Raw genomic sequence first — 14,858 nt, 5'->3', positions numbered from 1 at the left:
CAGGATCCAACACATCCTTGCGTCTTGACAAGAACAGGGTTTTGCTTTTAAACAAAGCTGGATCTGTGGGTATGAGAAACAATATGCTGTAGTCAAAAGTGTTGAGGTAATAACCGTCCAGGCAGATTGATAAAGGTCTTCACGGGAAAGTGGACTTCCTCTGCTGCACTGTTAGTGATCGCGGCGCAGCCGGTGGTGCTGTGGGGATTAGGGGCTGGAAAGCTCACGGTCTGCCTCATGGACACGGAGCTTCCTGCTGTTGCTCTTCCGGGCCGTGATGTCGGAGGAAGTCAGGTCCGCTGGGGACGGTCAAGTATTCTGCACTTGGCAAGCGCCTGAGAGGCCTATTCACTAATGGGCATCAGCGAAAACAAAATAGTGAGATGGCCAGTATAGTCCGTTAACCCGGGATGTAGAAGCTGTGAAGGATTAGGGCATGCCGAGGGAAGGTGAGGTAAACTCCATCCTTCCGAAGAACGGTGGGGGTTTACTTGAACGGCAGGTAACAGGTAGCTGTGAGCAGAAGGTGACCTTACGTGTCCGTTGTCGGTAGTGAATGGGAGTGGGAGCATCATGGTCAAGTACAATAAAAGGTTCCAACTTAACATCTATTTTTTTAAGGTAATAAAGCAAAACAAAAAAAAAAAATGCTGATTTAAATTTCATCTCCTTTTCCTTAGTCTGTCCATGTGAATGTGCTGTGTGGAAGAGTAAAAGGGCCCAACTAAATGTGTTCCAGTGATTCTAATAGGTATTCCAAATTAATTGCTGCTTGTACATTTAACACGTGTTACATTGGGCTTCCAGGGTCACGTTCATCAGAACTCCCTTATGTAAAAGGATGGGAAAAGGGAACCACTGCTAACCCCGATGGGGTAGATCGTATAAACGGGGGAAAGGGTTTCTCACTTTACCCGTTGCATACCTGAGATGTGAGCTAGTCAGTGGTGGTAAGCCGTTGGCGGTCCTCTCACCTAGGTTTAAGACTATGCAGATGGAGCCGAATCCTTACAGGGTTCTAGCCATTGAAATTCCTTCTGTTTTAAGTTTTTGTAAGACATTCATTTTAATACTTCTCACTCGCAGAGCTTAAATACTTAAAATATTTTAATGTAGAAAAATGAGTCTAAGATACCCATGTCCTTTGTTTTTCCCAACCTTCTGCATCTATGCAAAACGCACAAATACTCTTTACCAGCTTATAAACATTTGGAAACTAGACAGAGCCTTTTGGAGAAGGAGGACGTAGCACACTCCATGTCAAAGTGGAAACACCAACTATAGGAAGTAAATTTAAATTGTAAAGACAGAAGGAATAAAAAAGCTCGGTGTCTCCAGAGCAAATAATTTCTCATTGCCCAGAAGTCATTTAAGACTTGCTAAGAAGCTTAGAGGAAATCTATTGTTCTTCCACCACATACTCCAGAATAATGTATCTTGGTGAAATGAGAGGACCCGGCTGCTATACTGATTTGAAATGTAGCTGTCAGGAGTTGCTCACTGAAACTCAGTTCTACTGTGTCAACTAAAAATCTAATGGCTGAAAGAGCAGACAGCTCGGTTTCAGACCCAAAAGGTAAAAATCCTAACATTTTGTTCATTTGAGGGGGAAAAAATTTTTTTTTAACTAGAACATTTGTTTCAGAAGCTTTGAATTCAGATGGCAAAGCATAGGGTTCATTGCATATGACTTGTCCTCATGGTCTAAAGGGAAGAAACATTTCTGTGGAAACCGATCCATTAAGAAACCAGGGTTTGCAGATTATTTGCTTTCCTGAGGGGTAGACCATGTAAGGTGGTTGAACAGATTTTTAACTTGATCTAAACTTAAAAAGGGAACAATAGAAGCCTTTCTGAATTTCGTACCTGCTTACAATGTCACTGGTAGTTTTGTCAAGATAGAAGGACTTGGTGGGCGGTGGGGGGGGGTGGGGGTGGTGGAAATCATCTGTATTCTAGAAAATGAAGAGTAAGGCAAATGTAGTTAAAAACTACTTGCAACACCTGTAGTGTTCGTGTTACAACAGCTTCAAAATGTAAGATTTTCAAGATCCTGGCAATAAGTTTTTGCCCCCCAAAGCTTCCTATTTTAAGAGAAAAAGATGGAGCTTATTGCATAAAATCAGCTGTGTAAGATGCCAGGACTCGGGTGGTGGAGGATATTGGTATATTGTCCTGATTGAATGACCACTGGACCCTATTTTAAGATGCTTCGAAAAAATATTCCAGAGGACCATTAAAAATCAGAATTCAAGCAGTCGCTTTAATTTTTCTACTTCAGATTTTCTGTTTACCCAAGTAAAGTACCTATATTAACATGAATTTTAAAGGGGTGCCTTGACCCCCATCACTACAGATTTTTATCTAGGAATAGAAGGATTCAAACCCTATTTGATCCCTAGCTCTTTGCTGAAAAGTGCATAAACAGGAATCCTGAATTTATTATATAGACCTCCTCGCATTATATAATCGAAGCAAAGGGAAACCAGCGATGGAGTAGAGGTACGTAGACTAAAAAGATGCTTGCAAATCAAATAATGGTGTTAGGAATAGTTAAAAATTTTTGTTGCCGAACTCAGTCATTATAAATCACAAGTCCAGAGAAAAGCTTCTAGTTAATTTTAAATTCCCTGAGGTCCTTTTAACTGTGCTGGAAAAGCCAAGTAGTCCAGGAAAAGAAGGGAGGGGTTGAGGGAAGGGGGAGATGCTTAGACGCTAGAGAGATTTAACGAAGTATGATAGATAAAGCCGGGAGAGGTTTTTCAAATTACTAATGACCACACTTCTATTTTAATCAGCTATTTAGCTGGTATCTCCTGCTATATCACCTAGTGTGACGTTCTGGAGTTCATGGTACAATGAAGGAAGCAGTGCCGCCGGAGGCTCCCGAGTGGGCACGAGAGGTAGGTCGCTCGTCGGTCTGGGCCGTGGAAGGCGCGTTTGGATGAGGGGGGAGCGTGGACTCTGTCTCTGGGCGAGTGAACGTTCAGTGATGCGATCCAGCAGACACGCGTGGCTGGTTTCACGCCGGACACCAAGGAGGGTCCTCCATGAGACGCTGAAGCTCTGCTTGGAGCCTAAGTGACCGGTGAAAGTGGTAGCTAGTAGTAGGAGAACCTAAATGAGAAGGTGATTCTCCTTCCCAGAGGTTAGTGAGCAGAAGGGATTGAGAGAAGCTGCTGGAGGAAGGCGTCCCTAGAAAGGAAAAGTTGGAGCAGAGGCCGGGGGTGCCCACGCAGAGGGGATGGGCACAGACTTCACACAGTTTGAACTTGGACTTGGGTGGCAGAGGGCAAGTAGATGGGGCTGGAGACCGGAAGTGGGAGTGTGAAGTCCGTCTGGAGGCCTTGTCCGCGGTATCCAGTAGCCACGGCGTAGGGACCTGGAGTGCGTTGTGTAGCCCAGTAACCTGTTAGCATTTCTGTAACCTCTTAATAGTTGGGGAAGGAAAATAGGTTATTAATACCTGTTTCCTTCCCCAACTATTACTTCTACTTACTGATATTTTCAAAGTTATCCAAGTAAGTGTGTCACCACTTTGTTTTTATCCAGGTCTCCAGTTTACACAGTCATTCTGCTGGGAAAGTGAACTAACCTTGTTATTGGTGAAGGCCTTGGAAATTTTGCCGGCCAAGAGAGGTTTCTCTTACTCAGGGTAAGATGTAACCCTAGTATGGGAGAGCTAGGCGGGGATTTAGTTAAGACTCCATCCGGTCGCCCAGTTCTATACTCTGCGTGCGTTTGGAAGCGGAAGCGGAGGTCCTAAGTGGCACAAACATTGTTAAAGATCGGGGCTGAGGAGTACTCCTCCGGGGTCCCCCTACTCACATATGGTGCTGCCTCCTAAAATGGGAGGGACTGGTCAGTTGGAGTAACGCAGATTGGATTCAGCTCTGACTTGTGCCCGTAGAGTGGACAGGTGGTACCGTCTTGGAAACTGCCTTTTCCTTTCTAACAACAGCCTTCCCTAATTAGTGTCCAAGTCCTACCTGTGGTGGCTGCTAGAGGATTAGGGTCAGTACAAGTATCTGCGGGCTCATGCTTGACAGTGGCATTTGGTAACCCGCATGGCCTGCGTGCGCTGCCCCTCGGAAGGACCCCAGGAAGAGTGGGCGCAGGAGGGAGATGCCCCTTCCTGTGAACCAGACCGAGCACGCGCTCCCCACTTCCCCCTTGAAAAGCCCTGAGAGAACAAGATAAAATCTCAGGATAGCTTCACCTTCTCTGGCTTACCGTGATAATCAAGTAACAGGATCATTAATGATGCCAGAGTCCTTGTCTGCTGGTCTTTTTCATTGTCATTTCTTAACCAGGAACACCTCTAGCTTGTGTTTTGTGTTATATTTAAAAGATTCTCTTAAAGTAATGTTGACATTAAAACAAATTGCATTGCTTTGGAGGGAGAGTTTTTTTCCTGAATGAATAAATGCTGTGGACTTGGTTGGGTGTCTTGTTTTTTGCCCTTTTTTAATAGCAGCAGATTGAATTCTAAATGACATATTAGTGTAGTGATGTGTGTGTGATCCTGTGGTGGTTTTGCATCAGACTAGTTCTGAAGATACTTCTGTGCGTGCCAGGTGTCTGTTTAAATTCCAAAACACTGCATACATCCAGAAACACATAGAGCGTTTAATAACTACCTTTATCTTTACTTTGGGGGAGATGACCTACCTGTTCTAAGAAATGGAAGAACAGGGTCAAGCAGTGAGTGTTTGTTTTTACAAATAGCAATTTGCAAAGTCAAAAAAAACCTTCAGTGTTCTGACAAAGGTACTGACTTTAGAAACTGGGGAGTACTGCCTCATTTTTAACAAGGTGCAGTAGTACAGTGATTTGTCTTTAAGAGGAGTTTGGAAATCCAGCAGGAGACTCTTGTTTATACTCTGGTCTCTGCACCAAGTTCGGCAAGTCCAAAAGATGCTTTTCCTGGCAGTAGAGCAAGGGCCAGAGCAAGTGTGTGGGCCTTCATACAAGAGTTTAAAAAAAAAAAAAACTGCAACACACACATCTTTTATTTAATTTTATGTGACTGAAAGTCTGGTGGGACACGCACACACGAGGGTGATCGGCTACCCTCCATGTGACTCGCAGCGACCCCTTCAGCCACCGTCGGGTTTTTGATGCTTGAGACCCTGCTCAGCTGCCGCTCTTGCTTTGTTTTCTTTCAGGATCAAGGTGGGTACTTTCGTAGAGAATCTGATTTTTAATTCCATCTCTGGCAATTCTTTCCTGGATTCTTAGCTTTGCGTAATTATACCTACAATGGAACCTTACAAGAAAAGAACACAACTGAGTCATTTTAACAGAAAAGTTCCTCTGGAAACCATTTTGAGATTTGTAGTAACAAAATCTAAGATGTTTACAGATGGTTACCCCAAGACTGTATGAATACAGCCGTTGTAATTTGGAGGGCTGTTCTGGAGCGGTTCAGTGTCATTAACAAATCACTAAGATGGGTACCTAAAGTGAGGCTTTTGACCCCCTCTAGCTTAGTTTTTCTGATAGAATCTCCTCCAGTGGAACCATATATATACTACGTACTCTTGGCTCTGGCTTTTCTTGCTCAGAACACAGGAAATCCGTGCACGGGTTTCGGCAGTTGTGAGCACATTCTTAGAGGAGGCTTTTCAGCTGTAATGTCATGAGCAGGAAATGAGAGCATCAGGGTGACCTGAGAGGTTGAGGCCTTCCCAGGTTAGACATTGTAACTTGGTGTTGGTGGAATGTCACCCATTCATCTGCTCATTTGACAAATGGTATGTACGATGTGTCTGCATATACATGCTTGAAAGAGGCATCCCAGCATTACCATTTTGTAAGGCAAGTTTCCATTAAATTAAGAAAACAAAAAACAAAAAAACATTCCTCACTGAGGGGGTGGGAGTCTTCCAGTGACAGATTGCTTGGAAAGAGCATGTGCTTGAAATAGATCAATCATGATCCTGGATCTTCTTGAATTACTTGGTACACATACCAGCATCCTAAAGTCACCAAGATAAATCCTCCTACTCCAACATCACATGATCTTCTAATCCTACCTGTCAAAAACCATAACCACTGTAATTAAATTTGACATTAGTCCATTTAGAAAATGTCCATCATACATTAAGAAGAAGATACTCACTAGTTAATAAAAAATGTCCAAGGCCAGCCACAACAGATCCTAATGAACCATACAATACCGAGTCCCGAGCACAGGGAATGTTCTCAACATCTAAAATTCCTAGGAGCTTAAAGGGCTAGGATAAAACAGAAGAGAACCTGGATTGAACAAGTAAATATTTTACTGGTTTGGCAAAGATCAGAGAATGTGCTAGGTGATAACCGTGAATCTTGGTTTACCGTCATTGGTCATCAGGTTTTTGGCCTACAGTCTGAATTTTAAGTAGGAAACCTTGAGAATCGGACCAGAAAATCCTGTAACAGCAGTGCAACTTAAACCTAAACCAATTAAATTATGGTGTTAATATTATGAAATTTTCTAACTGGTCTGGGGGTAACAGCATATGCTATTTTATGAGGTCTTTTAAAACATCTATGAAATGATCTGGGAATCTGGCCATCCCTGAAATGAGCACCACAGTTCTTCCAGTTTGGGGGACACAAAATGGGTAAAGTAGAATTATTCTAACCAGGTTTGCTGATAATAGCAAAGTTTTAAATTCAAGAACTTCAGATTTTACTGGTATTAAAAATGTGTGCAGTAGCTCTCTCGTTTCCTTACCTGTGGTGAGAAACTGCACCTGACTGTATTTGAGTCTTTGTTGGTAGGACATGGCGACTATACTTAGGGGAGGGAAGGTGTGAGGGGAAAAGCTGGAAATCCACAGTTGGGTTTTGTCTCGGCTCTGCCACTAACTGGATCACCTGTAGGATACATGTATTTTTTTAATCTCCGTGGCCCACCCTTCTGTAATGAAAGGCATTGGGCTATGTCATAAATTCAAGTGCTAAAATGAGTGATTCTTACACTGTTTCTGCGCAGTTTTCATGGGATTTATGGACTTGATTTTCCTGATTTTTTAATCAAAAAAAGAAGATACTGCCAGCTTAACCTTCACGTTTCCATGTTTTAATGTCAAATGGAACATTTTTAGGGGCCTGGGAGGGAAGGACACACTTTTGTTTGTTTCACTGTGGCATTCCCATTAGTAAGGACTTAGAAGACTTCATGAGACGTCCCTAAAACTTGACTTAGAAGGAAGCAGGGTTTTCTGCTTAAACGGGAGCATTGTGGAGGGTGAGGGGGTGCCTCGAAAGTAACGTGAAGGGAAAGGAACCCAAAAGGCAAGTCCGGCTACGGGCTGGACGACAAAGGATGTTCTTGAAAGTATATTCCCCTGTTGGCTGCTTTGGCTCAGATCGCTGCCAGAAAAGACCAAGTGTGATTTGGTTCATAATAAAGCAAAAACTATATATTTTCTTGATTATTCCTTTTTTTTTTTTTTTTAAACTTTTGTCTCTGTCCCTCTCCAAACCCCACCCCGACACACAGCCTAACATCACTTGGTGGACACAGCAGGTGCTCAGTGTTGCAGGCTTCAATTGTAAAAAGCTCTTCAATATAAATCTTAGAGGCTGGGGAATTTAATTCTGCTGCTAGATTATTTTGCTTTATTTAGGAAAAAAAAAAAAAAACTAGCCAAGTGGAATCTAGTCCTGGCAGGCGTGAGGGTCGTGAGCTACCCTGCAGACAGCGGGGCTCCACATTCCAGGCCAGGGCGAACGCCTGCACCTTCAGAGGAGCTTCCTTTCCTAGAGGAAGGCCAAGGTGGTGATTAGTGCCCCTTTTAGGTCTTAGAAGCTATAGAACACCACCACCTTCCACCCCAGGGGTTGGGGGTCCTGAGAAGAAAAGGAACTACTGGACATGCCACTGCACACACCACACCATAGCTGTTTTGTGTGGCTTCCCTTCCATGGCAGAGCCCTAACGTGACCCCAGGGTACCCCCAAATCTGCAGACAAAACATTTGTGGGGCACTTGGACAACATGTTCTTAAACCCCGGTTCTTCACAAAGTGTAAGTATGCTTGTCAAATCCCGAGTGCTGCTCGAGTCCGCTAGGACAGCATCTTTCTCGGTCCCGAGGTTTTCATTATCCTGCCCCCTCTGATGCTGACTCTGGTCTGGGATGGGCCATGGCGATCTGAGTTTGGAAAACTTAAAAGATTTTTGTTTTTTCTTTCTCCCCTGTGAACCTATCAGATTGAGGAAACCGCTTTTAGATACTGCTTAGAAAAATAGTTTTGGGTGCCTGGGTGGCTCAGTCGGCCAAGGCTTGTGATTTTCTGGCTTGGGTCGTCATCTCAGAGGTTGTGCCATGGAGCCCTGCATCAGGGTCTGCGCTCAGCGTGGAGTAAGCTTGCCCCCTCCCCTGCTCTCTTAATATCTTCAAAGTGCTTTTAAGGTGTGTTCAAAAATAATCATATTTCAGCGTGTCTGGGTGGCACAATGTGAAAAGCGTCTGACTCTTTTGAGCTCAGGTCATGATCTCGGGGTCCCCAGCTGGAGCCTTGCATCTGGCTCTGTGCTCAAGGCCAAGTGCTAGAGATTCTCCCTCTGCCCCCTTCCCCCGTGCACGCTCTGTAATGAATACATCTTTTTTTTTTTTTTAAATCTGCTTATTTAAAAAGATGCCTTGGGGCGCCTGGGTGGCTCAGTGGGTTAAGCCACTGCCTTCGGCTCAGGCCATGATCTGAGGGTCCTGGGATCGAGCCCCGCGTCGGGCTCTCTGCTCAGCAGGGAGCCTGCTTCCTGCTCTCTCTCTGCCTGCCTCTCTGCCTTCTTGTGATCTGTCAGATAAATAAAATCTTTAAAAAAAAAAAAAAAGATGCCTTAACAGAAATTACATCTCCTTTTTTAAATGGAACCTTTTAAAGCCCAACATGTGGCTCCAGGCCAAGGGTGCTGCCGCCAGACCTTCTCAGCATTGGTCAGCCCCGTGCCCAGCAAAACCGGGGTTGCGTCAGCAAGGCCGAAGCTGGGAAACCAGCGCTGGTCTGATAAATGCCCTGATTTAGAGGTGGCGGGGCGGGGGGCGGGGGGGGGCTGCTCCTGCCAGGCCCGTTACATTCCTTGTTCTCAACCTCTCCTGTGTCCAGATCTCCAAAACCTGTTCTTTGTCACTTAGCCATTTGGTCATGAATGAAAAAACGAAGGCTAGGGAGACGTTTCCCAAAGGTTACACGTCTTGTGGGGGGAGGGGGTGGACAGGACTAAGTACATAACCAGTTTCTCTGCAATTTGTATCGAAACTGGGTAGAGAATACCTGGCCTCCTGGTAAAGTTGGAGTTTAGACTACAGATTACTTAAAAGCAAATACAGGAAAACGAAGAACCAGTCTTAAGCACATACAATGTTTTTAGAAAGTACACTGAACTATAAGTCTCAATAGAGGGTTCAAGCCATAAATCCCTTTTAAGTAGTTCTATTTATGATGTACAAGTGTTTCACATTTTTATTCCCTGCATAGTCTGCAATCTTAAGGTTTAACTTTTGCTGTTAACAAACTTAAGCCTTAAACTAATGAAGGTTTAAACTCCTAGGCTAAAAATCTTTAAAAAAAAAAAAAAAAAAAGTTTTTTTTTTTTTTTTTTTTTAGGTAAACGACACCCAGCATGGGGCTCAAACTCACGACCCCAAAATCAAGAGTCCATCCCTCTGCCAACTGAGTCAGCCAGGCATCCATGAAGTTTTTAAGCTTAGATTTAAAACAACAGATCTTCCAACTCACCTTGATGAAACTAAAAGATGCTTAAAAGATTTCTAAGCTGGACTATCAATTTAATAATTTAAGGAAATACACTGAATTAGAGCCAGCCCATTCCCACTGCCAGACGTCTCTGCATCGGTGTACAGAGTCCTTCCTCTTGCTGCATAGAGGGAAACTGGCTCTTTTTTTTTTTTTTTTTAAGATTTTACTTGAAATAGAGCGGGAGTGGGGGCTGGGGGGAGGGAGAAGCAGACACCCCTCTGAGCAGAGAAGTGGAGACAGGGTTCCATCCCAGGACCCTGGGATCATGACCTGAGTCGAAGGCAGACGCATCGACTGCGCCCCCAGGCGCCCCACTGGTCCTAACTGCAGTTGATTTCACTGCAGAAGTTGCCTCTCATCCCCCTGTCCTCACTTGCACCATTATTTTTCCTCTCCAGTATAAACAAAAAACTCTTTTGACACTCCTTTCCTCCACAAGCCTCCTAAGCTACTACCCCATTTCTCTGCTCCCTTTCACTGCAAAACTCGTTAACTTACGTGTTAGAAACCTCTTCTCTGTTTTAAGTCCCTTCAAAGAGCATTTACCCTACACTGCACCGCAGCAGCTTGGTCCAGATCAACACATGGCACAGATAAATAAAAATGTTTTTGAAACATTTTCTTTACTTGGCTTCAAAGAGGACAAGGCTTCCTGGGTTTCCACCTCACTGGCCATTCCTAGCAGTTTGGCTTCTGTTCCCTCCTCTGACGACCTCTCAGTCTGAAGAGCTGCCCTGGCCCGCTCAGAAATGCAGGCTTTCACTTAAATGCCATTTACACGACGATGCCTGCCAATTTGGTAAATCACATCTAACCTCTCCCAAGTATTCTGTCTTCTAATTCATTGGTCTAGCCAACACCTTTTGGATGTCAAAGAAGCGTCTTGAATTTAGGACTTCCAATTACGATATTTTTCAGGCATCACTACTCACCGAATTTGCATACCAAAACCTTAGGAGTCATTCTTGATTTCTTCCATCAAACCCATGTTCCGTGCTCAGCAAGTCTGGCCTATACCAGAACCGAATACAGCTGGAACTGAACCACTTCTCACCTCTGCTGCCGCTACTCCCAGATTACCATGGTCTCTCACAGGATCTTAAAAGTTCTTGATTGCACTCAGATGGCTGGATCATGGTCCTTTGAAAACCCTCCGTGCCTTACAGCTGCTGGGAAGGCCCTGCCGGACCGGACACCCACCCTCCTCGACCTAGCACCCATCCTCCTCTCTTGAATCCCTCTTTATCTTGTCTTCTAGTCTTCGTACACTGGCGCTCCTCTGATAAAACGAGACCTAGCGCGTGCTGTGCTGCCTTTCTCCAGGATCTCTGCGTGGTTGGCTCAGTAAATGACAGTGTGATTACCTGTTTGATTCCTGCAGTAGAATGTGAGTTCCACAAGGAACATTTCGCCTGTTTTGATCAAAGCTGTATCTTTAGCTCCTAGTTTAGTGCCTAATACTCAGTAGATACATACACCACTTTCTTCAGTGGGTTTATTAATAAATTGAAAATTTACCTACAGCACCTTCCTGGTAGGCATGTACCAAATTTCGTATTTTAAAGTTTCCTGGAGAGTAAAGAATGGGAGCAGAGTGTCTGAGGGTTGGTTCTGTCAGCTTGATCACGGCACCCTTCCTTCTCTGACATTACCCTGGGCTACTAATTCAGTCCTAGCTTATGTTATATAAACTTTATAATCTCCTTAGGGAGCTTTGATACGAGTATTTCATGAGCAATTTATAAGTCTTTGGTTTTTTTCTTCAACCTCACCACACAAAATCTGGTCAGTGCTCAGTTTTAGGGCTTGTACCTGTCCTTCATTTCACCAACCGCAGTATTTTGTTTTACTAATGATGAACCAATTAGGTCATTATTATTATACTTTCCGGTTTTTTTTTTTTTTTTTACTTTTAATGGCTAAACCATACTTCTGACCCTTAAATGATGGCAGTTATCTCCTATCAAAGGCGATAACCTGACACAAGAGGGATAAAAGCCCCGTTTATATAGTTATGGTGCCTCCTGAAATAAACCACTTTTAAATAAGGGCACACTTGGGTTACATTAAGCATATTCCGAGTAATGTATGAGGCATGAAAAACAAAAGACCTCAATAGCGTCAAAACTGACACACTGTGTTTTGATTTCAAATCTGGAAATAATTTATCCAATATTTGTTCATATTAACCATTTGATTGATCTTGGCGAAATTTAAATGTTAAAGTCCCCAGAAAAGCTGTAACTTTGAATAAGCAGCAAAATTTTCCAAGCTGGAGAGAGCATATCCTGTAATTGTAGATTAGGAGCATTCTGGCACACAGCGGGTCTTGAGTCAATACTTGTGCATCCCTGATCCGCTGTCAACATCTTTATAAGCTTACCACTGGAAAACGGCTTTTTTCCTATTTTCTGAACATCTATTATCTGTTCAGCACTAAGGTGGTAAACTGGGTTTCCTTAAGGAGCCCAAGGGGCAGACGACAAAAATCGGGGACTTGCTGGAATGAGGCAGCCGAGTAAGGGAGCCGGGTGGGGGGTGGAACCGGCGCATTTCAGTCTGCGCTGGGGAGTCAGGAGCGCCCCCCTCCCCCCGCCCAGGAGAACGCGCCCTCCCTTCGCGGCCCACCGTCTCCAAAGCCTCTGCGAAGTGGACGAGCCGGACACAGGCTGACAAGGGCTTGGTCCAAGGCTTTACGGTCCAGGCCAAGGAACTCGGGTTTTATCCCGGGAGCCACGGGCTGTGGTGACTGGATCTTACGCAGAGGGGTGGAATGGTGCGGTTTACAAGTCAGCGCACTGAAAGGGAAACCCCCCGCTTGACGTCCGCTCCTCCCGCTCAGGATCGAACCCAGGTTCTCACTGCTCGACAGCGCTTCTGGGTCCCTCCGTGTCAAGTACACCGCATCAGCCTGTCCTCCGGCAGCTCGGAAACCACGCTGCCCCGGCACCAGCCCCTTCCAGCGCCCAGCTCTCCCGCCCGGGGCTTCACCCCCCTGTCCTCGGGCCCGGCGAGGGAGCTAAAGCGTGCCGGGGTGGGGACGGGAACTGTGTGCAGGCCGCGACGCCGGAGAAGCCAGGGACGGGGCCCGGCCCGGGGTCTGCAGCCCGCCCCCCGCCCGAGCGCCCCGCGCGCCCCACCGCCCCGTTACCTTCCCCTTGGCGGGCTCGCCCGAGTCTGGCGCGGCGGCCATGGGCTCCGGTGGGTGAATGCGGCCCCGCCCCGCCCGCGCCGCGAGCGGAAGCCCCGCCAGCCCCGCCCCCGCGCGCCGGCCGCCATTTTAGGGAACGTTTCTGCGTCTCTGCAGTGGCCGCGCCGGGCCGTCGCCTGGCCTGTGGGGCCGTCTCCTTTGTTCAAAGTAACGGGTGACGGCTTCTTCCTAGCGGGCCCTCCGCAGCCCGGGAGGCCGGGGCCGAGAGAGGAGGACAGCTCGTGAAACACCCCTGCACCAGGATCCTCGGCGGGGCGGGGGCGGAACAGCGCCCTGGAGCCTCGAGCCTGCGCTGCTTCCCGCCCCAGCCCCTCCTTCCGCCCCAACCGCCATTTCTACCCGTCGGCCGCGGGTTCGCGCCCGCGTGCCTGAACGCCGGGCGCGCGCGCGGGGCGGGGCCGGGCCGCGGCAGCGGGGAGCGGGCGCGCCGCCGCCGCTTTGTCCTGCGCGCGGGCCCTGCGGCCGGGTCGGCGGCCTAGCCCGCCCCCAGCCCTGGCCCACCGGCCCGGAAGTTGCCCCGCGCTCGCTCGCGGCCCGCGTCCCCTGCATGTCCTTTGTCCTTCCGGCCCCAGACCGAGTCGTGGGTGCCGCCGGCGGCTCCCCAGCGCCGGCAGCTGTGTAGCCCCGAGCGCTGCCCCTTGCATTTCAAGGTCCCGCGCCCGCCCCGCCGCCTCTCCTTTTCGCTCCATGACTTCGCGGCTTTAAAATAGCGCCGCCCCGCTCGCCCGAAGGAGACTGGGGACAAAATGGAGGGCGCGCTCGGGGGCGGGCGTGCGTCAAGGCGTCCGGGCCCCTGCGCGGGGCCAGAAGGCCCTTGCGGACGGGGGCTCCGGGGCGGAAGAGGCCGGGCGGCGGCTCAGTCCGCGCCCTGGTGAGGGCCCGGCGGTGGGCGCACGCCTCCCGGCCTCTGCACCTTGTGTCGCGCGGCCCGCCTTGGTGCCCTTCCCGGGGCGCGTCCGGGCACGCGTCTACGCGGCCAGCGCGCCAGCCATGTGGCAGTGCCGGTCGCCCCGATCCGTTCCGGCTCGCGACCTCGCCTTCGCCTAACTGCTTTCTGCGGTCCGGGTGCGCTACGCGGTGGAGGACTGGCCCGCGCCGGTGGCTGCGGTCCGGGAGGAGCTGCGGGAGCTCGGACAGGGCTCGGACTGCTGCGCGCCCCCGCGATCCTGCTCTGGGGGTTCTCCCCGCGACCGCCGGCCTAAGGCGCTTTGAGCTCTTGGTCTGGAAGGCTCCAGTCCGTGGGGGAGAGAGGAGTTCTTGCGAAGCAATTCCTAATGACCTCGTGAAGGAAGGAGAGCTGGAAAAGTACGGGTGAAACACCCAGAGCATCCTGTTGTATTTCTCGGGGTGACTTCGAAGACTGTAAACCTCTGTTTGTGAGAACTGTAAACTCCTTCTTCGAAGAGTATTTTTATATTAAAAGTTTTATTTTCACAAAAATAGCTTGCATGTTTGTTTTTACCAGTTTACAGAGAGTGGGGCAGTAAAAAACGTCTTCCGCTTCCGCCCCTCCCTCCTCCCCAAGGTCAACTCCCCACTTTGGATGTGTCTGTTTCCAAAATGTTCCTTTTTCTCCTTTTTTTTTTTCCTTTTACTAAAACAACTCTGGGATTTAGGATACAAGGCAGAAGTCTCTCCATGCCACACGTGCCCCTCTTCGTGCGGCTCCCTGTGTACATGTGTCTTTGCATTCAATACTTTTTACCATTGAACACGCTGTTGGCAATTTTTTTTTCATGCAAGTAGGTATAGATTTTCTCATTCATTGTAAAGGCCGTTCATCAGTCCTTCATCAAACCTCATCTTCCTTCTGATTGACATACAGAAAACTAGTACTAATCTCCCCCCCAAAATAGAAAAAAGAAAAGCTTCAGGATCCTTTTTATGCT

General features: G+C 47.6%; 1 protein-coding gene and 1 long non-coding RNA gene across 3 annotated transcripts; one reads left to right on the top strand and one right to left on the bottom strand.

The window, feature by feature from the left end:
• The first annotated feature begins 757 nt into the window (after positions 1 to 757).
• LOC132025386 (uncharacterized) lies at positions 758 to 4,441 on the top strand. The gene is made up of 2 exons (XR_009406555.1): positions 758 to 2,903; positions 3,553 to 4,441. It is a non-coding gene; the product is annotated as an uncharacterized LOC132025386 (long non-coding RNA).
• Positions 4,442 to 4,994: 553 nt separating this feature from the next.
• On the bottom strand, positions 4,995 to 13,328 carry LOC132025385 (cytochrome c oxidase assembly protein COX20, mitochondrial). 2 transcript variants are annotated; one of them, XM_059412543.1, is made up of 4 exons: positions 12,910 to 13,312; positions 6,125 to 6,239; positions 5,975 to 6,038; positions 4,995 to 5,269 (listed from the first exon to the last, which is right to left on the bottom strand). In XM_059412543.1, exons 1-4 carry the CDS (start codon positions 12,949 to 12,951, stop codon positions 5,137 to 5,139), a joined length of 354 nt encoding a protein of 117 aa, XP_059268526.1. In that variant the 5' UTR covers positions 12,952 to 13,312; the 3' UTR covers positions 4,995 to 5,136. The 2 variants fall into 2 exon arrangements, with proteins under 2 accessions (XP_059268526.1, XP_059268527.1); XM_059412544.1 differs by having other exon boundaries at positions 5,105 to 5,269; positions 5,975 to 6,034; positions 12,910 to 13,328.
• Positions 13,329 to 14,858: the final 1,530 nt, after the last annotated feature.

The sequence above is a fragment of the Mustela nigripes genome, chromosome 10 (assembly GCF_022355385.1).
Source record: "Mustela nigripes isolate SB6536 chromosome 10, MUSNIG.SB6536, whole genome shotgun sequence".
NCBI classification, from domain to species: Eukaryota; Metazoa; Chordata; class Mammalia; order Carnivora; family Mustelidae; genus Mustela; species Mustela nigripes.
Note: the sequence above shows the minus strand (reverse complement) of the source record. Positions and strands in the feature narration are given on the sequence as shown.

Coding starts and splice junctions, on each gene's coding strand:
- LOC132025385 (XM_059412543.1), bottom strand. CDS start 12,951: ATGGCCGCCGCGCCAGACTCGGGCGAGCCCGCCAAGGGGAAG. Junction 6,039..6,124: donor TGGACATTTTTTATTAACTA/GTGAGTATCTTC, acceptor GGTTTTTGACAG/GTAGGATTAGAAGATCATGT. Junction 5,270..5,974: donor TTGGTGACTTTAGGATGCTG/GTATGTGTACCA, acceptor TTTTCTTGTAAG/GTTCCATTGTAGGTATAATT.